Genomic DNA, 22,803 nt, shown 5'->3' with positions numbered 1-22,803 from the left:
GCTGTGGTAATTTGTTTATTATTCATTAGTCAACAAACCAAGATGAATGCACAGAATACAATTGTCGCATTGGCATTCATGTCAACATTTTCTCTAGTTAACATCCTCTATTTCCGTGTAGCTCATATGCCATCATTTAATCGAATTTGTTGGCAATCGATTCATCGTTGGATTGCTCGATCACAGTGGTTGAGAAGGCAACGGAATAAAATCCAAAATAGATTGCCATTTCGATATTCACTGAAATCATGTCTATTCATACAGACGATGACCAATAATCTATTCGGTTTTACTTGTGGTCGAATGTTTTTCATTAGCAAATTCAAATACATTCAAATGTTCATCATGAATTTCCACATGGCCATCAAATTCTATAAGAAAATTTGTCTGAAAAAAATCATTTAACACCATGTCATATGTGTCTATGTTGGTGTTTTTCCAATATTCAATTGATTTGCTTTATTTTCTTTAAATTTTTCTAATTTAAAATTCATAAATTATTCAAATTTAACTTTATTTTTTGTTATTATTAATGGTTTCTCAAAAATTTTGAGAATATAGTTTTACTTTTATTAATGACATTTATAATAATGTCAATACCGTAATTGTCAAATGACAATAGTGTAGTCAAAATAAAGAACAATATATAAATGATATTTGAATATTGATCAATTTATGATAATGGTTTAAACAATAATGGATTTTATAGTGTTGTATAAACATTATTTTTTTCTGCCTTGAAAATTCGAGAACCACCTCTTTTAGCTGATTACCATGTAATGATAAATTACAAAAATTTAAAAATAGATGATAACTGTATTGATCGATGAATCAATTAATCGAGTGATTATGGCACAACATAAGCTTTTCACCGTTTCTTTTAGTAGAAGCAAATATATTTATTATTATATATCTATTTATTTTCATAAAAATCATTAAGGACAACAACATTTCTTTGGAATTGACAAATGGAATTTTCATTGTTTTTGACTGTATTTATTGAATATGAATCAAACTTTTATAAAATAACATTTATTTTGTGGTTGGCAATCTATAACAAAACAACATGAATTTTAACTTATTTAAGCCATCCATTGAAAATGCCGAAATCAAAGTTTTGCATCAGGCGTGGTTTTGAAATATTTAAATTTTATAATTTACGAATCAATTATGATCTGTTTGATTATCAACAACGAAAAATTTCATGGACATATTCAACGATCAAACCAGCCATTTGGATCACATTGAATGGATGGATTTCCATCGTTTATATTACCTGTATTATTATTTGGCCACACAATGATTACCTTATCAATATTGATACATTCGACAAAATTATCGGATCCAAAAGAAACGATTTCTTAGTGATCGAAATGATCATTGCATTTCTTCTAAATGACTATTTATGGTATCATTTTTTGCTCGAGGTTATACACTACAAATCATCGATGAATGATTTTTTCATCAATAACTGGCAATATGATGATCAACAATTGGCACCGCAGTACCGAAATTATCTAATTCAATTCTTTCGAAAATCACAGTTTATGGCTGTTAATTTCCTCCGATGTTTTATCATTGGATTGTTGTCTATTCAATTCATTTTCAGCTATTTTTCTTTCGATTTCTTCAAATACCATCAGATCAATTTAACTCAATTGATATTGACACCAATATTGTTTTTCTCGTACAATATTCAATGTATCTATTTTATTGGAAATGCATTCAAGTCGATAAGTTTCAATGTTTTTATCATGGAATTCTTTATTGTCAGGCTTAAACAATTATCCAGCAAATCAGCTTTAATATTACAAAATTCATTTCAATCATCAATCAGAGTACAAAAATTGTTTTGGTATAGATTTCATTCCGAATATGTATCTCTTTATAGTGAGATGGCAATATTCAATTTGACAGCTCGAAATATATTATTCTTCATTGAATTATTGTCCAAATCTTCTGTGGTAATTTGTTTATTATTCATTAGTCAACAAACCAAGATGAATATACAGATTACATTTGTCGCATTGGCATTCATGTCATCATTTTTTTTACTGAACAGCCTCTATTTCCGTGTAGCTCATATGCCATCATATAATCGAATTTGTTGGCAATCAATTCATCGTTGGATTGCTCGATCACAATGGTTGAGAATGCAAAGAAATGTATTCACCAATAGTTTTCCTCTCCGATATTCAATTAAATCACGTTTATTCATACAGACGATGACCAATAATCGATTCGGTTTCACTTGTGGTCGAATGTTTTTCATTAGCAAATTCAAATACATTCAAATGTTTATCATGAATTTCCACATGGCTATTAAATTTTATAAGAAAATTTGTCTGAAAAAAACTCTTTAAAACCATATCTTATGTTTATGTTGATTCTATTTCTATCCAACTTGATGTGTGTCCAATATTCATATATACAATATTGATTTGCTTTATTTTCTTTGAATTTTTCAAATTTAAAATGACTTTTTATTATTATAGACTTTCTTATTATTATTACTGGTTTCTGAAAAATTTTGAAAATCTAGTTTTCTTTTTATTAATGACTATCATAATAATGTCAGTACCGTAATTTTCAAATGACAGTAGCGTAGTCAAAATAAAGAACAATAAATAATGTTTGTATGTTGATCGATTTATTATTGATTAATTGATTGATTAGATTAGAATATTACCTAATAGATTACAATGCCTGTATGTGGTAACAACAACTTGGTCTTTTCATGGTTAGTGATTTTCTATCATAATTATCAGAGGTAAATTTTTCAGTTCTTTTTTCATCAAATCGATCCATATAATAAAAAAAAATACACCAAACTTCATTATTTCGTGTGAATTGTTTGAATACTTATATTTTTTATATACCGATTTCGTTCAAGAAAACAATTCTTAGTAATTTATACAGTTGGAATTTTTTTAAGTTTCATTGTGCATTATAAGTATGTTGTATTTGTGAATCAAACTTTCATATCCTGATGATATATATTCTTTGTGGTTGTAAACGATAGCAACATGAATTTTCACTTATTTAAGCCATCCATTGAAAATGCCGAAATCAAGTTTTGCATCCGGCGTGGTTTTGAAATATTTAAATTTTATAATTTACGAATCAATTATGATTTGTTTGATTATGAACAACGAAAAATTTCATGGACATATTCAAAGATTAAACGAGCCATTTGGATCACATTGAATGAATGGATTTCTATCGTATTTCTTGTCTGTTTGATTATTTGGCCACACAATGATTACGTGATGAGTATAGATACATTCGACAAAATTATCGGATCCCAAAGAAACGATTTCATAGTAATCGAAATGATCATTGTATTTATTCTACATGACTATTTATGGTATCATTTTTTGCTCGAGGTTATACACTACAAATCATCGATGAATGTTTTTTTCATCAATAATTGGCAATATGATGATCAAGAATTGGCACCGCAATACCGAAATTATCTAATTCAATTCTTTCGAAAATCACAGTTTATGGCTGTTAATTTTCCTTCGATGTTTTATCATTGGATTGTTGGCTATTCAATTCATTTTCAGCTATTTTTCTTTCGATTTCTTTAAATACCATCAGATTACTTTGACTCAATTGATATTGTCATCAACATTGTTTTTTTCATACATTATTCAATGCATCTATTTGATTAGCGATGCATTCATGTCCATAAGTTTCATTGTATTTAACATGGAATTCTTTATTGTCCGGCTTAAACAATTATCCAGCAAATCGGCTTTAATATTACAAAATCCATTTCAATCATCAATCAGAGAACGAAAATTGTTTTGGTATAGATTTCATTCCGAATATGTAGCTCTTTACAGCGAAACGGCCAAAATCAATTTAACAGCGCGTAGTGTTTTATTCTTTATCGAATTATTGTCCAAATCTGCTGTGGTAATTTCTTTATTATTCTATAGTCAACAAACCAATATGAATGTACAGAATACAATTGCTACATTGGCATTTATGTCAACATCTTCTCTAGTGAACATCCTCTATTTCCGTGTAGCTCATATGCCATCATATAATCGAATTTGTTGGCTATCGATTCACCGTTGGATTGCTCGAACACAATGGTTGAGTATGGAAAGAAAAAAATTCCACAATAGATTGCCTTTACGACATTCACTTAAATCATGTCTATTCGTACAAACGATGACCAGCAATCAATTCGGTTTCACTTGTGGCCGAATGTTTTTCATAACCAAATTCAAATACATTCAATTGTTTATCATGAATTTTCATATGGCCATAAAATTTTATAAGAAAATTTGCCTAACAAAAATCCATTAACATCATGATCTGACCAAGCTTTGTTTTGTCTATCAGTTATCAATCGAATTTGAATTCGAGAATTTATATAAATAAACAAACAACAATTTGTGAAACAAGTCAGATCATTCCAATGGTCAGTCTGACCATGATGACCCAATTACCCAGAACAAAATTTGACCAATTGATTTTGTTTATTTTTGTTTTAATTTGTATCAATTAATAAGAACGATGATCACAATGGTAAATGACAAAGATTTTCCCAATATATACGGAGATTCTATACATAGGGCACTGTGTGTGTGTGTACAAATTGTTTCTAATATTAAATAGTAGTTGCTCAGACAAGAACGATATCGTTTTTTTTCCAAAAAAAATGAAAAGCGAAAAAATCATCTTTCAATGGCTATAGATTAGGGTGTTTCGGATAAATCATTGTTTGTTTCCTCAGCATTCGTTTGAGAATTGTTGGCAACCATTTCCAGATTGCCTTTTTCATCATCATTTTCATTGTTTCGAGTAGGCGATGAAGCGTATATTATATTTGCAACAAATGAATCCTCTTCATCAATATTATTGGATTTATTTGCCAAATCGTCATTGACATGTTCGGTAGACTCAGTTTCTTTTGAAAATTGTTGCTGCTGATTCATAATCGAAACCATTGGTGATGATGCAAATGGATCGTTAAGAAAATTGGCCCAACCTTCATCGTTGACAATTTTCGAATTCGATGATGAACCATCAATAGTTGGTCCCCATGGATTCTGTTGTTCAATAGTATTGTTCATATTCATCGTAGCCGAATTGTTGAATACATCAATGTCGGTGAAATAATCTTCCAGGTTTTCTAAAGAAAATTTTCAGAAATAAACAAATACAACAAAAACGATTATTATGACAACATAGATAATAATAATTTGTTTTTTAAAATGTAAATAACAAATAGATTCTATCAGATACTATCTAGCGAAACCTTCATTGTAAATATTAAAATTCAGGAATTGATCCAAATTGAGGATCCAACATTTTTATCCATCATATTTGTCCTTATAATATCATTATTACAAGTCAAAAATGAAACTTACGGAGACCAATTCCATCGGACACTTTCTGAGTTGTTTCGTTCGAATCAAATGAAGCAAAACATTCTTGAGCCAGAAATTCCGATCGTTTTGGCCATTGATCATCGGCTGTCGATGGACTAAATGAATCATCATTAGCACATGGCTCATCGATATCTTCGGGATTGGCAAGTTTTTTATTCACTTCCTGGCTTCTAGTGGAACATTCAAAATATTTTTCAAGACTTTCAAAATCTTCACTAGGACTTTCCTATTGTAATATCGATTGTAATCATATCATAAAATGTGATATAATAAAAATGAAACATACATACCCAGAATTTTTCAATATCATTAATCATCATATTATCATTGAGCTTTAAAGTTTCATTGATATCCACATTTTGTTTACTGAATTCGGGCAATGGTTTTGGTTCTCTTATCATATTTGACATTGTAAATTCCTCTTTTTGATAGCCAAGAAATTCAGATTCCTTTATGGATGAGGAGAAATAATAATCAATTATCAATCAAATAGTAGCCAAAACAATAGATTTTTTTTTACCTCGCTAAGAATTTGTTCAATCATTGGATTACGTTTAGATTCGGGTACCAGTTCGGTAGTTACCAATTTATTCAATTTTTCTAATTTACCTTCAATAAATTCTTTCCATTGTGGTAGCATTTCTTCAAATGAACATACACGTAATAAATCGTCGTTACAACGCTCTTTCAATGTGTTAGCTATCAAACGTAAATGGCCAAGATAACCAGGCCTTGATATGAGTTTCGGCTTTTTTGAAACTATCGTTTCTTCATCAGTATTCGACTTTTTCTCTTCGGATTGTTGCTGTTCTTCCATAACGACATCTTCGATATTTTCTTTTTTCTCATCATCTATAGCTGAAGGGTTGTCATCATTTAATTCGGATTTTTCATCCACTTTATCATGACATTGATTTTTACCATCAGCATCATCACCATTCTGCATTTCATATGATTTGATAGGAATGGATTCATGGGCAAAACTATCCAAAATTTTTTCAATCAAATGACAATCTTTAAGAATTTGTTCAACCAATTTTTTTGATATTTCAAATCGATTTAGAAAATAGGATATTTTTTCATTATCATCATCATCATCATTATTATTGCTAATGGGTTGTTGATCACTCTTTGAATTTTCATCATTTGTTTGATCGATATTATTATTATTATTTGATGATGGCAATGATGATTGATGATGTTTATCATAGATAATTTTATAATTATGATAATTTTGAAATATATAACAAATGATTTGCCAATAATATTTATGTAGTTGATTATTTAATGGATAGGCAAAAAAATGATCCTAAAATTGATTAAAACAATTAAAAAGTTAAAATTAAAAAAAACAGACAAAACAATACATACGGTTAAAATTTTCAAAACATTTAATTGTGAACATTTTTGCATAATTTGATAATCTGATGTTGCAAATAAGGCAACAAATAAATGTACCACTTCAAGACGTATGAATCCAAGCGGTTTTTCAATAATGCCGGCTGTTGTTTTCATTGGTTCACAATGAGGTGAATTGATGAGAATGGCCGCAAAATCCTCTAAACGTTCAATCAATGCTTTTGAACAATTGCGAACACATTGTGTAAGATGTTCACTTTGAATTCCTTCCGGCACATTATCCATAATTTTTTCCAGCACTCTTTCTGTCATTCTGTTGAGATTAAGTGAACTTTGTTGTTTTAAAAACTTTGGCATCTGTTCTAGTTCATCATCACCACCACCACCACCCCCATCATCATCATTCATAAGATGGGTAGATTTTTTCGATGCTGTTATCATTGATGATAGTTGAGCTTCTTGTTGTATAACCATATTCAAACTAAAGACCCGAAATGAAACGAACAATTTTTTAGTAAAATGACAATATTATATCAATCACTTACTATTCACGATTATAATGAAGTAACACCTGTATGATTTTCAATCCATTTACGATCGAATTTTTTGTTCGACATTCAAACATATTGTTTAATAATCGTCGTACAAGATCCTCCCTACATTTAACCAATTTACAATTTTTTTTCAATAAATATCCATATAAATAGTAAATTAAAATGAATACTATTGTACTTACGATTCTAGATCAAATTTTGCCATGGCTTCTTGTTGCACGGGTTTAGCACTGATAAGCACTTCACGTTTTAAACGTATCATATCGGAAAAAAGCTGTGCAACATTTTGTTGTTCAGATTCTAATTCTGGATTTTTAAACATATCGATCAATTTATCGACAAATCCATTTTCAATCAATAACTATTTATTTGAAAAAAAACAAATGGATATATTACATAGATAAACGACAAGGTTAATGATAAACTTACATTATTGTATTTCAAATTAATCAAGGATTCTTGTTGTTGCTGCTGTTGTTGTTGTTGTTGTTGATCATTGTCACTGGTATCGGTGTTAGTCATCATCATCGTTGTAGTAGCCTCTATCGACACTTTATTCTCATCTTGTTGTTGACCAATTTGATCAACATTAACATATTTCCATGTTTTATAAATAAAATCCATGATTGCCGATGCTTGGATATGTTTCAATATCACCGTTACGAGATCGTTTGGAGGATTACGAGTAAGAAGAAATTCTAACACAAGTTCCATATCATGCATGAACATGTATGAGAATACTTTGGTGAAAAAACTAGCTAATAATGGATTCAATGATCGTCCATCAACTGGCTTTGTTTGTTTCGATGGCTTTTGTTTCTCATCTTCTTTTTCTTTCGATTCTAATTCTTTATCATTTTCTTCAACCATATTATTTTCAATGATATTTGTTTCCGTTTCATCAACGATTTCCTTTTCAGTTTTATGATCTTCATTTTCATTTGTTTCAATAGATTGTGTTTCATTTACCATAGTCAAATTTTCAATATTTGTATCAGCTGATTTATCATCAGACTGCTGTTGTTGTTGTTCACTTTCAACGGAAATTTCATTTCGACATGATTCATCAAGAAATGACCATAAAATCAAAAGATATTTTCGATTTGTAGCGATAAGATTAGAGAATACATTGCCATCATGTGTCAATATCTCACAGATTGTATTAGCATATTTATAATTTTCCATTTCATTATCAGTAGATTCAGGATCAATGGTCATCATGGACAACATTTGAATCATTGTCTCTTCTTTCGTTAGACTAAATAAATAATAGGAAAATTCAATTTGATGATGTAATCAATTCAATTCAATCAAAACAATAACATCTATACAACTTACAATTGAATCAATGATACATTATTGCCCATACATTCTTGTAAGACATCATCTTCATCAAGAATATGTTCCAATTTTACATTCTAAATTACAATTTTTTTTTTAAAAAGTAAAAATCATCATCATATTTTCGAACAAAAAATAAACCAATCACTCACCTTTTCCTGTAGAATGGAATCAATTCTTGATGTTGTATCATTCCAATACATTATAAATGATGATAATGATAGGATATCACAATTTCAAATTTTGATAATCGAATATGAATGAGAATGATGGACACACACAGAAAAAAGCACAAATAGAATATTACAGAATTTTTTATAAAAAAAAAGATATTTTCTATGAGAGAAAATGATGCAATTGCTATATGGCAATTATTAAAATAAATAAATAAATAATGAATTTGTTAATTTAAATTTAAAATTAAAATTTAAAAAAAATATATTTTTCTTTTTTGTTGTTGTTGTTGTTGAATATTAAAATATTAATTATTATTTATCGCTTAAGGTTTTCGACAACACAAACACAATTTTCAAGAAGGAAATTTCAATCTAAACATCATGAAAATGACCATTTTCTTTCAGAAAAAAACTGGTTAGTTTGTTGTTGATTTTTTTTTCTTTTTTGAATCAGAAATAAAAATTTGAGGACATTTCTTTTTTTCACTGTTGTTTTTGTTTTGTTTTTGATGATGATGATGATGATGATCAATAATACATCAGCGAAAGAGAAAGAGAGAGAAACAACAAACACACACACAGCAGAGAGGAGAGTATATGCATGCATGGATCATTTGATGATTAATCTTTGCCGTTGATACATACGTTGGGAGTTTTATTTTCGAACACACACACACACACACACAAAACACACACAAACAGAAAAAAAATCGAGGCTCATTCATAAATACCAGGATTGAATTTCCGCGCTTTGGTCGGATAATATCTCATCATTTGAATGATATTTGAGGATTTTTTTTCTGTTTCTGTTTGACGGAAAATCAATAAAATTAAATACACACAAATACAAATGTGCAATGATTGAATGAATTTCTTCCCCCCTCCCTCCAAAAAAATATACATATGTAGAGAATTATTTCCATCAATTTGAAACTGGACAATGGCTAATAAAGTCATCATTTTTTTTTGCTGCTGCTGCTGCTGCTGCTATGAGAAATGTTTTCGTTAATCTTTTATTGAGTGCAATTTATATATGATGATCATCATCATATATATGGTTTGTTTTAGTCTGTTATTGATTGATTTGATCCGATCAATAAATACAGGCCATGTATGGAGATTATATTATGATGATGATTACGGATCGACAATGCATATTTTTTTTTTTCATCCAGCTAGTAATGTTCTTTTTTTTTCTTTAATCAAATATAACCATCAATTATCAAAAAACAATTGCCATATGGATGATCATTGATCATTGTTGTTGTTATATCAAATCTCATTTCATCGTTGTCGTCGAGGATGCTCCTCTCTCGTTATCGTTATGAAAAAAAAAAAATTTTTTTATTGCTTTTTATTCTATGCTTTAATTATGTGATTATCTCATTTCAACACATCTCACACTTTCGCCATTTTTTCTCAATCAAATTCATTGATTATTATCGCTCAATTTTCTTTTTTTAATCAATTTTCCAATAATAAATTGTTTTGCCATTTGTTTTGCCTGTATTGAATGTATTTGTTTAAATATCGATGTACAATCTTTTGCCGAATAGTTGATAATTACGTTAGGCCCACCTGGATGATTGTCCAGAAAATCGGTCACATCCAATATATAATCATCGATTATGATCCAAATTGATTCATTTGTTGATGATTGATGTTGTGCCACTTGTTGCTCATTATAATATTTCATCATTGACAACAACAACAATTTTTGTATTTCTATTCAATCACACTTCATGTGTTTGTATATGTGTGTGTGTGTGTGTGTGTTCAACGGCACTTTTATTCACTCTAAGTGTAAATTAAAAAATTCAAATTCAATTATCGTATCACGGTATTTATTTATAATTTATATATTTCCAACACTGAAAAAAAAACATTCGAATTTTTTTTTATTCTTTAAAAAACAATGATAAAAAAATTATTATCGTTGTTGTTAATGACCAACATCATCATTATTATTATCTGCAATAATAATAATAATGACCAATCATCATCATCATCATCAGAATGGTTAGAAAAAAATATGGCCGGTAAATTATTACCACAATGGCTGAATCTGTCATTAGTATCAAATAATATTAAATCATTACAAATGAAAATATTAGAATTAGAATTAAGCCAATGTGTTGAACATTTATTTGAACATCCATTATTTATTGAACACTGTAAAATGATTGCACGTTGGTCAATCAATCAATTTCGTTGTACAATTATGGTCGGATTGAATTGTCGTTTAGCTGTCTATTATTTAGATCGTTATGATAATAATGAAACATATCATAGATTTTTATTAAATTTTACATCAACAACTAATTATCATCTGATGGACGATCACAATGATGATGATGATGATGATGATGATTCAAAAAGTAGTGGTGGTGGTGGTTTGACGAAAAAAATCAGAAAAAATTTAAATGTCATTTCCGAAAAATTTACACAAATTGCTCCAGCATTTCTTGATGATTGAGATTTGTTTTTGTTTTTTTTTCTTGATGAATTTTATCATTATTAAAACTAAATTGTTTTTGTTTTTGTTTTTTTTGTCTTTGTTTTTTTTCTGATTCAAGCTAACAGTGTAAACAATTAAAAATGTTGCCAATTTCATCACAAAAATGGTCATTATTTATAACGAAAATATTTTCATTACATAAACCATCAATAATGGCCGGATTGTTTGGCTTGTTTACAATTGCCATCCTTTATGAAGTTGCCATTTATCATGTTGGTCTTATTAGTAGTGATTATTATGAAATATTGGGCGAAAAAGATAAACATCGTTTCATTATACAAACATTACAATCGATTGGATTGATTATCGGTAAGTAGCCATGAATGTATACACATTATCAATCAATCAATAAATTTATTTATTTATCATTATCATTTTTTATTACATATATATAGCTATTTCATTATTGAAAAGTTTAAAAGATTATCTGGCATCATATCTACATGTTGAATGGCGTAAACAATGTACCATACAAATTCATGATCAATATTTTCAAAATTTTGCCTATTTTCGTTTAAATGTTTTGAATTATTCACATATATTAATGAATAATGATTATGTTGATGGTAAACATCCATTAGATAATGTTGATCAACGTATTACACAGGATGTAGATCGAATGTTTCAAATGCTCAGTATTATTGTACCGGAATTATTAGTATGGCCATTTATTGTTATATTTTATTGGTATAAATCACAGATAAAAACCGGTTGGCTTGGACCAATTAGTTGTTTAATGTTGTTTGTCATTGGATCCGGTATAAATTTATTCCTAATCAATCGTGTTAGTCATTATGTTTATCAACAAGAACGACGTGAAGGTGATTTCCGTTTTCAACATGTTCGTATTCGAAATAATGCCGAATCAATAGCATTCATTAGTGGTGAAATGGCCGAACATCGTAAATGTTATTCATTACTCGATGCATTGATCAATGTCCAGTATCGATTGATATTTCGTAAATTTCTTTTGCTATTTACAACCAATCTATCCGACTATTTTGGATCAATACTATCATTCATTGCAATTGCCGTTCCTTTGTTTGCCGGACATTATGATAATCTAACTCCACAAGAATTGAGTAAATTAATCAGCGCCAATGCATTCGTCACAATCTATCTGATTAATTGTTTTACACGATTGATTGATTTATCACAAAATTTATCAGTTTTTCTTGGAAATTATAATCGTATTATTGAATTGAATAAATGGTTTCTACAACAACAACAACAACAAAAACAATCATCAAACAACAACAGTGGCAACATATCATCGACAGATGCTCATCAAACAAATTCGAATCTAGTTGTTGTCGATGGAGACAGACCATTAAAATTTGATGATGATAATCCTGAATTTAATGATCAAAGTTTTTATGAAATGAAAAATGTCACCATTCAAACACCGTTACGGCAAACAATTCTGGAAAATTTAAATTTAATCATCAAACCACGTGTCAATCTAATTATTACCGGTGCAAGTGGTATCGGTAAAACATCCATATTACGATCATTGAAAGGAATATGGCCAATTAGTTATGGATCCATACAACGTAATTCTCAATTGGATCAAGGATCAACAGAAGTGATGTTTTTCACACATAAACCATTGCTTACAAGTGGATCGGTAGCTGAAGTAAGTGTATTACTACAATGTATGCATAACCATTTAAATTTATTTTTCAACATTTTTTTTTCTAGCAAATATTATATCCAAAAATCTATGAACGTCAACAATGGTTTCAGAATGATGGTTTCCGTGAACGTGTTGTTGATATATTAAAATTTTTAGACCTTGAAGAATGTGTACTCAAACGTGTCAATAATAATATACATGATGATTTCAATGAAAATTGGCTTGATCATCTATCCATTGGTGAAGCTCAACGTTTTCAGATGGCTAGAATTTTCTTTCATAGACCAAGAATTGTGTTTCTAGATGAATCGACAACATCATTACCCGAAGATGTTGAAGAGAAAATTATCAATGAACTTGTTCATCGTTATTCCATTACAATTGTCAGTTGTGGTCATAGACGTAGCCTTAAACGTTATCATCAAATGGAATTACGAATACGTAGCTCAGAGATATTTGAACTAAGAGAATCATCAAAATTATGATTATTAGTCCTTTTACACATAAATAATAATAATGACCATGACATGACGGGTTCAACTATAGACATGATATTAGTTCCTGAAGCAGGTCTTTTTAGTGATAAAGATCGGTTATTTTTATTTTTATAAATTTTTTTTACATTTGTTAAATTTTTAAACACACAAAACCTTTATATATTTTGTATTTTGTGATTTTTTTTCCATTTTTGTATACAATAAAACAACTTACAATGTATTAACTTGCTTTATCGATTGTGCTTCATTGGGAATAGTAAATACAAAAAAAAAATTCACTGAATATATTCAGATCAGATCAGATTTAAGCTGTTTTTTTTCAAATCATCAAATATCATCATAATGGATGAACTATTGGAATTTGAACATGAAGCCCTATTAAATGTGCTCAATCAAAATAGTTTGACAATTTCATCGAAAGGATTATTAAATGATCGACTTTTATTTCATCTAGTTCGTACATATTCTAATCCATGTCATTTGGTTTTTGTTATTGGCACCGATGAAATTGAAGAAAACAGTATCCTTTTTCAGATTGATGAATATTTAACTCAACGATCGATTATTGATGATGAATTTGAACGTCCGAAAAAAATTTCCTATGCTTCATACAAGACACAGGAACGTCATGATATGTATCTGGCCGGTGGTGTTATATTCATTACAACAAGAATATTGATTGTTGACATGCTTACCAATCGTGTACCGATGTCGGCAATATCGGGCATTATTATAGCCAATGCTCATCGTGTTCTCAAAGATTATTATATTTCATTCATACTACGACTATATCGATTATCGAATAAAACCGGATTCATTACAGCTTTATCACAGAATGCATCCAGTTTTTTTGGTACATTTGGTCAGCTAGAAAAAAGTATGAGAAAATTATTTGTCAGTCATCTTTATTTATGGCCACGATTTCAGGCCACAATACTGAATTCATTGACATCCCGTAAACAGCCTAAAGTAAGCGAATTTCGTATCGAAATGACACCTGTGATGAAAGAAATACAATTTTCATTTCTAGATCTAATTTCATCCAGTATAAAAGAATTGATTAAAATGGAAAATGTTGGCTATTTTTTTGATTCAACAAATACTGATGAAGAACGTTCATTGAATACGATAAGCGTAGTGGCCAATAATTTTAATAAATTAATACGTTTAAATCTGGATTCTGTATGGTATAATTTAAGCTTAAAAGCTCGCCGTACAATACGTGAAATTCAATTATTGAAATCATTATTATTTCATTTAACGGAATTGGATTCGGTAACTTTTTATGGTGAAATCAAACATCAAATGGATTCATATGATCCAACCATACATACTGTTGATTGGTTACATAGACCAGCGGCAACAACATTATATGATCTAACGGCCAAACGTATATTTCAACAAAATTCTAATGGTGAAAAAGTATTCCATGTGGAGATTAATCCCAAATTAGAGGCTTTAATACAACATCTGAAAGATATTGAACAACAAATTGTCAACAACAAAAAAGACATACATGGTGATGATAAAATTGTCGATATTATTATTGTTGTTGAGAATTCCTATTCAATACGTCAAATTGAACGTTTTTTAGACAAAGGTCGTGATGTTGTTATCGAAGAATTGAAACAAAAAGCTGAACTTTTTGCTAATGGAAAAAAGATTGAAATAGTATCAAAAGTGATCAAAACAAAATCCAATACTGAAAATGATGATGATAATGATGATGGTGATGGTATCATTGAATTCGAAGATCAACTCACATTGACACAGTTGTTATGTCCTATTGAATCACATGAAACATCAATTGTTCGTAGACATCAATCATATCAGATACATTATTATGAATGGTCTAATGATAATAATTGTGGTCTTGGATTAAAACATTTACTACAAACATTGCGACCATATTATGTGATCATATATGAAGCTGAAATGTGTGTTATTCGTCAAATTGAATTATATCAGGCATTGTATGGCCAACCAAATGAACCAGAAATTGAGGTTAGTTTTTTCGTATTCGATGGTTCAGTAGAAGAACAACGTTATCTACGAAGATTACAAGTGGAAAAAAAATCATTCGAAAAATTGATACAGGAAAAATCTAGACTACCTAGCCATAAAGAAAATGAAGGCACTGTTGGTGAACATCCTGATCTCATACGTGGAAAACCAACACTTTTACATCCAGATGAATATATTGAACGTATCAATACACGTTTAGGTGGAATGGTCAATAACCAGAAAAAACTATCATCATCATCATCTAATTCATGTGTATTGATTGATTTACGTGAATTTCGTTCAGCATTACCATCATTTATTCATAAGATTGGAATCGATTTAATTCCGGTTACATTGGAAATCGGTGATTACATTATAACACCGGAATGTTGTATTGAACGAAAATCTATACCAGATCTACTTAAATCATTATCAGATGGTCGTCTATATTCACAAACACAGATAATGACACGTCATTATAGAAAATCATTATTATTGATTGAATTTCCTGAAGATTCATTTAGTTTCAATTCTCGTATCTGGGGCAATGCATTTCTGTTTAGTCAAATATCAAAAGAATCACGACCAGATCCATTAGTACAATTGTCCATTCTGACAATACAATTTCCATTATTACGATTAATTTGGTCACCATCGCCAAATTTTACTGCCGATATTATTAATGAATTAAAAAATGGTAAAGATGAACCAAACAAAGATAAAGATATTATTCGTTTGAATCTTGAACAAGATCAACAATTACCAATGGAATGTATTACCGATCGTTTTGATATTGAAACCAAAGAATTTCTATTATGTTTACCCGGTATTACAACACAAAATGTTTATTGTATAATGAATGAATTTAAATCGATTATTAATCTTGTTGAGCAATCAATTGAAATGTTAACGGAAAAAATGGGCAGTGGTCATCATGCAAAATTACTTTATAATGCTTTACATAGCCCTATTACGTTGGGTGTCGATACACAACAATCGAAACAGCCAAAAGAAACGAAACGTTTTGCTTATGTTCGTAAACGTAAAAATTGAACAAAAAAAAAAAAAAATCAAACAAATCAATTTTAGCATTTATTACGAAATAAAAAATTATTTTTTTAATAAATTTGAATTTTTTTTTCAATTCGAAAAAAGAAAGAAAAAAGTTTTTTTGTTTGAAATTTAGGTAGCCCAATTTGTAGCATCGGCACCGGCTGTCCATTCCATTTGCCCGGTGGCTTGTGTGGTCCAATCATCGGCTACCTGAGCATTCCAATCCTGTTCGACTGGTGGCTCAAATTCCGGTGCGGCAATCGGTTCGACAGGTTCACCACCTAAATCTGTTTCTAATTTTGCCGGTCGTTCAGATGACAAGCCAATTTCCTGTTCTTTTTCCTGTTGTTCAGCTTCACGATAGAAATACATGTCGACCATTACTTCCCATGGTGATTGACGTGGAATTTTGCCACGCATTCGCAATACTTCACGTGCCAACAACCACCACATCAAACCAATCGAATAGATTGATTTATTGTTGCACGGAATGGCAATGTCCACATAACGAAGCGGTGAATCAGTATTGCAAAAAGCAATGACCGGAATATTCACATAGCTAGCCTCAGTAATTGGTTGATGATCGGCACGTGGATCACAAATGATCAACAAACGTGGTTCCCGATATGATTCGGTACGTGATTGATTGGTAAACGTACCGGGAGTAAAACGGCCAGCAATAGGTGTAGCATCGGTTGCGGCAGCGTATTTCAATACAGCACGTTGTCCATATTGACGACTTGAAATGACATAAACGTCTTTCGGATCATCAATAGCATTAATAGCACGAGCAGCTAATAAAATTTTTTCCCAGGTTTTTCGAATGTTAATTATATGGACACCATCAGCACGACGTTTGTAAACATAGGTTTCCATTTGATAATCCAAATTATTGGTACCAATATGAGCGGTAGCGGCCAACATTTTCGATACATCATCATCGGCCAATTTCAATGCTTCAAGACCTCCCGACATCTCGGTTAACTTTTATATTCAGTAACGGTTAGTTAACCTGGATAAATTTAAAAAAAAATTCATCAAAAAAAATCAGAAAAAATCCAGAAAAAAAACTTACAAAATTGGATGCCACTTGGGTTTAGTGTCTATGAGTGAATTGAATGAATGAATGAATGAGACAGGCAAACAGAAGCGGACAGGAAAAAGGAACCATTTGGCTGGCAACACCACACACCATGTGGCATGTTTATAATAATGTAAGACAAAATGCACACGCATGCGTACAACATAGTGTTGATCAACACACATGATTGAGACCATCGCTATTCATAACAACTAGTACAAAATGAAAAAATTAATATTTCTCATCAATAGATGGCAGTGGCTATTTGATTTAAATATTTTTTTTTTGAATTAAAAATCTCACTTTGAATTAGATTTTTAAAATGAAAAAAAACTTTGTTTCCTAAATATTAAAAATACTGGGGAGTGGCTGGCTGGTTGTTTGGTTTGTTTTTCTGTTCTGAAAATCATTATATTTAGGCAATTCAGCAAGTATTTTTTTTCTTGATCAAAAGAATCTTATGTGACGTCAAAGGGGTGTGAGGAAACTACTATGGAATTTAAAATGTAATCGAACGATTGATTTGTCAGCTATTTGATATATAGTTTATATTTTGGATAATTGCCATATCACTGGTGATACGAATCATTAAATTGTTCATATTGATTATTATAAATGAATCCGGTAATGAAATCTTTTGTTGAAGTCTACAAAAAAAAAATCTTAACAAAAACAAAAACCAATATCAAGGCCAACTGAATATATTTTTTTTAATTTATAAGATTCAAATATCATCATCATCACTATCGAATTCTAATTCGATCTATCGATAGTAAAATCGATAGATGGAATTTGAATATATTCGAAAATCTAACCCATTGAATGAAGAATATTTTTTTTGTTTTACCATTAAAGAATTTCATTCATGTATAAAGAAAAAAAGACAGAATAAAAACATCCTTGATTAGAAACATTAAGTAAAGTGAATCTATTCTTAAACGTATGTGTGTGTGTGTGTCGATGTTACATTTTTTTTTTGGGCGATGTACGATGATGTTTAAATTTTGTTGTTTTTTTTGCACAGGTTTGTTGCAATTCCAACAGACATACATGAAGAATTGCATTTTTTTTTTTCGTTTTAGAAAATTCTACATTTAGGGAAATTCTTTTAATTTTTTCTTTTTTGCTTTCTTTCTTATTTTAGTGTCAATCGTGTTTTTTTTCGCCTTGGAATATTTCCCCATTTCCATAATCATCATCATCATCATCCTCCATGCCTTCATCTACAATGATTTGATGGTATGTGATAACCATAATGATTATTACACACACACACACACATCAACAAACAAGCAGCCATAAAAACCCATATTATTACGACGATGATGATGATGATGATGAAGACGCCCATATATTTTTTTTAACGCAAAAAATTAATTTTTATTTTTTTCTGTGAACAAAATAGACATTGTGATGTGATTTGTTTGTTGGTTGGATGTTTCTCTCTTCTTGGTGAAAATGTATTCTTGAGTGATGGTGGTTGATGAGATATGTGGATGATGATGCTCGATATTTTCTTGTTGTAGAAAAGAAACAAAAAAAAAATTCCAATCCCAAATTAGTCCAAGTTGTAAAGAGCTATCTGGCTGTGTTTGCACTGGCTGGATGAAATTAAAAATAACCAAATTCAAACAAAAGCAACAAACATTCTTTTTGGTTGTCGACTGTTAATATTTTTGGCTATTGCCAGAATTGATTCTTGCCACACACACACACACACACACTGGTTGCTTGCAAAAACAACCAGCTACCATCAATGCACAAATCGTTTCGAAAATCCGTTTTTTTCTGAGGATCCTCCCACATCTTTTTTTTTGAATTTGTTAAAATTTTCTTTTTTGTTTTTTTTTCATTGAAATAAAATGAACGTCTACACACACACACACATCACCCCCAACATAAATTGTTGTTATTTTAGCTATTTCTACTGTTGTTACTACTGCTGCCATCATCATCAACATTTTTTTTTTTTTTTTTTTTGATGAATAATGTGGCAAACAAAATGAAATCGAATGAAATTCTTTGCCAAGTAATAAAGAGACGAAATGAATATTTGTTGTTGTTGTTGTTTTAAAGAATCGGTGTCAAAGTGAAAACGAAAAAAAGAGAAGAAGAGGAATTATTCTTCTTGATCTGTTCGATATAATTATTCTAGTCATTCGTGTGTTTGGTGTTTGTCTTGAAAGCTCTTCGGTCATCATCTGATCTTCTGGTGTATTCCTTTTTCATTTCCAACATTCGATCGTCGATAATTTGAATTTTTTTTCGGTATTAATTTCTACTTATTGATTATTATTGATTGTTTTTTTTTACATTCATTGTTTGTGTTGTTTTTTTTTCTTATCACAATTTTTTTTTAGTTGCAGCTAAACAACAACAACAACCATCAACAAAAATGGAGGCCATCAAGAAAAAAATGCAGGCAATGAAGCTCGAGAAAGATAATGCTATCGATCGAGCTGAAATTGCCGAACAAAAAGCCCGTGATGCTAATCTACGTGCCGAAAAGGTAAGCGATCATTGCGAAAAAAAAAACGAAAGAGATTTGATTTATTCAATCTAATTTATCTGATTATTTTTTTTTCATTTTTTTTCCTTATAAATATACATACATTATATTATTAGTCTGAGGAAGAAGTTCGTGCATTACAGAAAAAAATCCAACAAATTGAAAATGAATTGGATCAGGTCCAAGAACAATTATCGGCTGCCAATACAAAATTGGAGGAAAAGGAAAAAGCCCTACAGACCGTAAGTTTTACTACTACTACTACTACTACTACCACTGCCTACTATTAATGCCAACATCAACAATCAATTGACGACAAATTATCATGAAACATTGACAACAGCTATGTTGGACGATGATGATAATTATTACAATCTATCTAAGAAGATATTGGCTAATGAGAATTATTCAGAATTTTTTTTCATGAAACTTGTAGTTTAGTTTAACCTATCATGAACATTATTTATCCCGAACCCTTTTTGTTCAAATGGAAATGAATTTTATAAATTCATTTCAATCCAATCATCGCCATCATCATCATCTATGAAAAATCGTTGTTTTAGAATTTTAAAAAATTTTTTTTTTTTGCAACAGCAACAAGTCCTTGAGCCAGAAAATATTCATTCGTTCGATTCATGGCATCTCGATATGGATGCCAAGAAAAATTCTTGCCACTTTTGTTAGTGTTCTTGTTTTTTTTTTCATTTTGGCTCAATGTTTGTGAGTGTGTGTGTGTGTGATTGCGTCACATCGATGCAAAATATCTGTTTGTCTGTGTGTGTGTGTGTATGATGTTTTTTTTTCGTTTGGAAGCAATTTCTTAGCCATGGCCAATTCTATAATTAGAAATTATGCTGACTATAGTAATGTGTTTAATGTCATAAAAAATTGTTTTTTTTTTGTTTTGTTTTCACTACACTCACTCACTATAATGAGCAATATGATGATGATGATGATGGGCGTCACCACTTCCGATTCCGATTGCCCACATAATGAAAAAATCAGGAAATGTTCCAGAATGTTTTTTTTTTGGAATTTTATTGTCAATCATCAATGTTGTTGTGTTGGCTATGTATATCACATCAACTATGACTAATCACTCCCTCTATCATTTGATTTTTTATGTCATCATATGATCATCATAGGCTGAAGGTGATGTTGCAGCATTGAATCGTCGTATTCAATTGATTGAAGAAGATTTGGAACGATCAGAAGAACGACTCAAGATTGCTACAGCCAAATTGGAAGAGGCATCACAATCTGCCGATGAATCTGAACGGTAATTTTTTCGTTTTTAGTGGGGGGGGGTTAAACTGATAATAATAATTTCCCAAAATATAATTGATAATAATGATAATTTAGTATGCGTAAAATGCTTGAACATCGATCCATCACCGATGAAGAACGTATGGATGGTTTGGAAAATCAACTTAAAGAAGCCCGTATGATGGCCGAAGATGCTGATAGAAAATATGATGAAGTTGCCCGTAAATTGGCAATGGTTGAAGCCGATTTGGAACGTGCTGAAGAACGTGCCGAAACCGGTGAATCGTAAGTTGTTTTTTTTTCTGTTATAGAAATAATTGTGATATAATGAATTATTAATTGAAAAAATTTAGGAAAATTGTTGAACTCGAAGAAGAATTACGTGTTGTCGGTAACAATCTCAAATCATTGGAAGTTAGCGAAGAGAAAGCTCAACAACGTGAAGAAGCCTATGAACAACAGATCCGTATAATGACGGCTAAACTTAAAGAAGCCGAAGCACGTGCCGAATTTGCTGAACGTTCGGTACAAAAACTCCAGAAAGAAGTCGATCGTTTGGAAGACGAATTGGTCCACGAAAAGGAAAAATACAAATCCATCTCCGACGAATTGGACCAGACATTTGCCGAACTTACTGGTTATTAATAATAATTCTTTCATATTACGCAGACAGAATTTTCGATTATTTTTAACAACACCACCACCACCAGCAACAGCAACAACGAAAAATCACAAAAAAAGGGAAAAATCATCAAACAAACAGACAAAAAAAAAGAAAAAAAAGAGCCAAACCATCACCATCATGGAAACACTTTTTTTTTGCTGTTGTTTGTTTTATTTATTTCCCCATTTCACAGCCACCAATGCAAACCACCATACATATGCAATATTTTATTATCGATCGATTTATTTATTAATTGATTTGATTTAATAATGGAGATCGCTTCGGATGGATTATATTAAATAATTGTTTTTACCAAATATATCTTTATTTATGAACAATCATTAATAATAATACAGCTATTTATCAATTTGATTGTTTTTTTTTCATTCATTCATTCATCATTCATTTAATTTGGTTAATTTGGTTAATCATCAAAAACTTTTACGACATATTCATTGGTTTTGAATAAATTTGAAAATTTTTTTTTTTGTAAACCTCGCCAATAGATGTCGTTATTGTTTGTTTATTTTCAACAGCAACAGGTCGATAGCATCTATCTGTAGATGGCGATACAAGAATCGTAAAGAATTTTTTTCACAGCTACAGAATCGGTACGCCTACATATGATATATAATTACACGACGGAAGTTGATATAGAATATGAAAAACATCCAGAGACATTTTTATCCGATAGTATTTACATGTGTAACATGGCCAGATTATAAAGAATTTTT

The 22,803-nt window shown here is 30.3% G+C and overlaps 7 protein-coding genes across 10 annotated transcripts; 5 read left to right on the top strand and 2 right to left on the bottom strand.

Moving 5' to 3' along the window:
* The first annotated feature begins 42 nt into the window (after nt 1-42).
* On the top strand, nt 43-2,363 carry LOC142597598 (uncharacterized). Its single transcript, XM_075731857.1, has 2 exons — nt 43-188; nt 1,775-2,363. The coding sequence occupies exons 1-2, from the start codon at nt 43-45 to the stop codon at nt 2,361-2,363; spliced, it is 735 nt and encodes a 244-aa protein (XP_075587972.1).
* A 2,114-nt stretch (nt 2,364-4,477) lies between these two features.
* On the bottom strand, nt 4,478-9,860 carry fmt (phosphatase 6 regulatory subunit 1-like protein fmt). The gene is made up of 10 exons (XM_047057286.2): nt 8,818-9,860; nt 8,663-8,742; nt 7,754-8,582; nt 7,507-7,685; nt 7,316-7,426; nt 6,783-7,251; nt 5,932-6,720; nt 5,702-5,860; nt 5,391-5,637; nt 4,478-5,152 (listed from the first exon to the last, which is right to left on the bottom strand). Exons 1-10 carry the CDS (start codon nt 8,866-8,868, stop codon nt 4,716-4,718), a joined length of 3,351 nt encoding a protein of 1,116 aa, XP_046913242.2. The 5' UTR covers nt 8,869-9,860; the 3' UTR covers nt 4,478-4,715.
* A 1-nt stretch (nt 9,861) lies between these two features.
* LOC124494133 (lysosomal cobalamin transporter ABCD4) lies at nt 9,862-13,716 on the top strand. Of its 3 annotated transcripts, XM_075732274.1 has the most exons (5): nt 9,892-10,681; nt 11,418-11,668; nt 11,755-12,441; nt 12,529-12,995; nt 13,061-13,716. In XM_075732274.1, the coding sequence occupies exons 2-5, from the start codon at nt 11,440-11,442 to the stop codon at nt 13,478-13,480; spliced, it is 1,803 nt and encodes a 600-aa protein (XP_075588389.1). In that variant the 5' UTR covers nt 9,892-10,681; nt 11,418-11,439; the 3' UTR covers nt 13,481-13,716. The 3 variants fall into 3 exon arrangements, with proteins under 3 accessions (XP_046913246.2, XP_046913247.2, XP_075588389.1); XM_047057290.2 differs by having other exon boundaries at nt 9,862-10,681; nt 11,755-12,995; XM_047057291.2 differs by having other exon boundaries at nt 9,866-10,681; nt 11,425-11,668; nt 11,755-12,995.
* On the top strand, nt 10,709-11,411 carry LOC124494136 (uncharacterized). The gene has a single exon (XM_047057294.2). The coding sequence runs from the start codon at nt 10,757-10,759 to the stop codon at nt 11,315-11,317; it is 561 nt and encodes a 186-aa protein (XP_046913250.2). The 5' UTR covers nt 10,709-10,756; the 3' UTR covers nt 11,318-11,411.
* Nucleotides 13,717-13,767: 51 nt separating the features above from the next.
* On the top strand, nt 13,768-17,561 carry mei-9 (DNA repair endonuclease XPF mei-9). The gene has a single exon (XM_047057288.2). The coding sequence runs from the start codon at nt 13,835-13,837 to the stop codon at nt 16,547-16,549; it is 2,715 nt and encodes a 904-aa protein (XP_046913244.2). The 5' UTR covers nt 13,768-13,834; the 3' UTR covers nt 16,550-17,561.
* On the bottom strand, nt 16,567-17,524 carry sta (stubarista 40S ribosomal protein SA). Its single transcript, XM_047057293.2, has one exon. It carries the CDS (start codon nt 17,522-17,524, stop codon nt 16,679-16,681), a length of 846 nt encoding a protein of 281 aa, XP_046913249.1. The 3' UTR covers nt 16,567-16,678.
* A 1,382-nt stretch (nt 17,562-18,943) lies between the features above and the next one.
* Tm1 (tropomyosin 1) lies at nt 18,944-22,436 on the top strand. 2 transcript variants are annotated; one of them, XM_047057280.2, is made up of 6 exons: nt 18,944-19,898; nt 19,991-20,139; nt 20,256-20,381; nt 21,285-21,418; nt 21,502-21,690; nt 21,759-22,436. In XM_047057280.2, exons 2-6 carry the CDS (start codon nt 20,026-20,028, stop codon nt 22,048-22,050), a joined length of 855 nt encoding a protein of 284 aa, XP_046913236.1. In that variant the 5' UTR covers nt 18,944-19,898; nt 19,991-20,025; the 3' UTR covers nt 22,051-22,436. The 2 variants fall into 2 exon arrangements, with proteins under 2 accessions (XP_046913236.1, XP_075588388.1); XM_075732273.1 differs by lacking the exon at nt 18,944-19,898 and having other exon boundaries at nt 19,987-20,139.
* The last annotated feature ends 367 nt before the right edge of the window (nt 22,437-22,803 follow it).

Source organism: Dermatophagoides farinae, chromosome 6 (genome assembly GCF_024713945.1).
Source record: "Dermatophagoides farinae isolate YC_2012a chromosome 6, ASM2471394v1, whole genome shotgun sequence".
In the NCBI taxonomy this organism is placed as follows: domain Eukaryota; kingdom Metazoa; phylum Arthropoda; class Arachnida; order Sarcoptiformes; family Pyroglyphidae; genus Dermatophagoides; species Dermatophagoides farinae.
Note: the sequence above shows the minus strand (reverse complement) of the source record. Positions and strands in the feature narration are given on the sequence as shown.

Excerpts from the sequence above, each read along its gene's own strand:
- fmt (XM_047057286.2), bottom strand. The coding sequence starts at position 8,868 with ATGTATTGGAATGATACAACATCAAGAATTGATTCCATTCTACAGGAA. Across the intron at positions 7,686-7,753 it reads TTAATTTGAAATACAATAAT|TTATTGATTGAAAATGGATT; the intron begins GTAAGTTTATCA and ends TCAAATAAATAG. Across the intron at positions 7,252-7,315 it reads CTTCATTATAATCGTGAATA|TTTGAATATGGTTATACAAC; the intron begins GTAAGTGATTGA and ends TCGGGTCTTTAG.
- LOC124494136 (XM_047057294.2), top strand. The coding sequence starts at position 10,757 with ATGATAAAAAAATTATTATCGTTGTTGTTAATGACCAACATCATCATT.
- mei-9 (XM_047057288.2), top strand. The coding sequence starts at position 13,835 with ATGGATGAACTATTGGAATTTGAACATGAAGCCCTATTAAATGTGCTC.
- Tm1 (XM_047057280.2), top strand. The coding sequence starts at position 20,026 with ATGGAGGCCATCAAGAAAAAAATGCAGGCAATGAAGCTCGAGAAAGAT. Across the intron at positions 20,382-21,284 it reads AGGAAAAAGCCCTACAGACC|GCTGAAGGTGATGTTGCAGC; the intron begins GTAAGTTTTACT and ends TGATCATCATAG. Across the intron at positions 21,419-21,501 it reads TCTGCCGATGAATCTGAACG|TATGCGTAAAATGCTTGAAC; the intron begins GTAATTTTTTCG and ends ATGATAATTTAG.
- LOC124494133 (XM_047057290.2), top strand. The coding sequence starts at position 11,440 with ATGTTGCCAATTTCATCACAAAAATGGTCATTATTTATAACGAAAATA. Across the intron at positions 11,669-11,754 it reads ATCGATTGGATTGATTATCG|CTATTTCATTATTGAAAAGT; the intron begins GTAAGTAGCCAT and ends ACATATATATAG. Across the intron at positions 12,996-13,060 it reads CAAGTGGATCGGTAGCTGAA|CAAATATTATATCCAAAAAT; the intron begins GTAAGTGTATTA and ends TTTTTTTTCTAG.
- sta (XM_047057293.2), bottom strand. The coding sequence starts at position 17,524 with ATGTCGGGAGGTCTTGAAGCATTGAAATTGGCCGATGATGATGTATCG.
- LOC142597598 (XM_075731857.1), top strand. The coding sequence starts at position 43 with ATGAATGCACAGAATACAATTGTCGCATTGGCATTCATGTCAACATTT. Across the intron at positions 189-1,774 it reads TGGATTGCTCGATCACAGTG|GCTTAAACAATTATCCAGCA; the intron begins GTTGAGAAGGCA and ends CTTTATTGTCAG.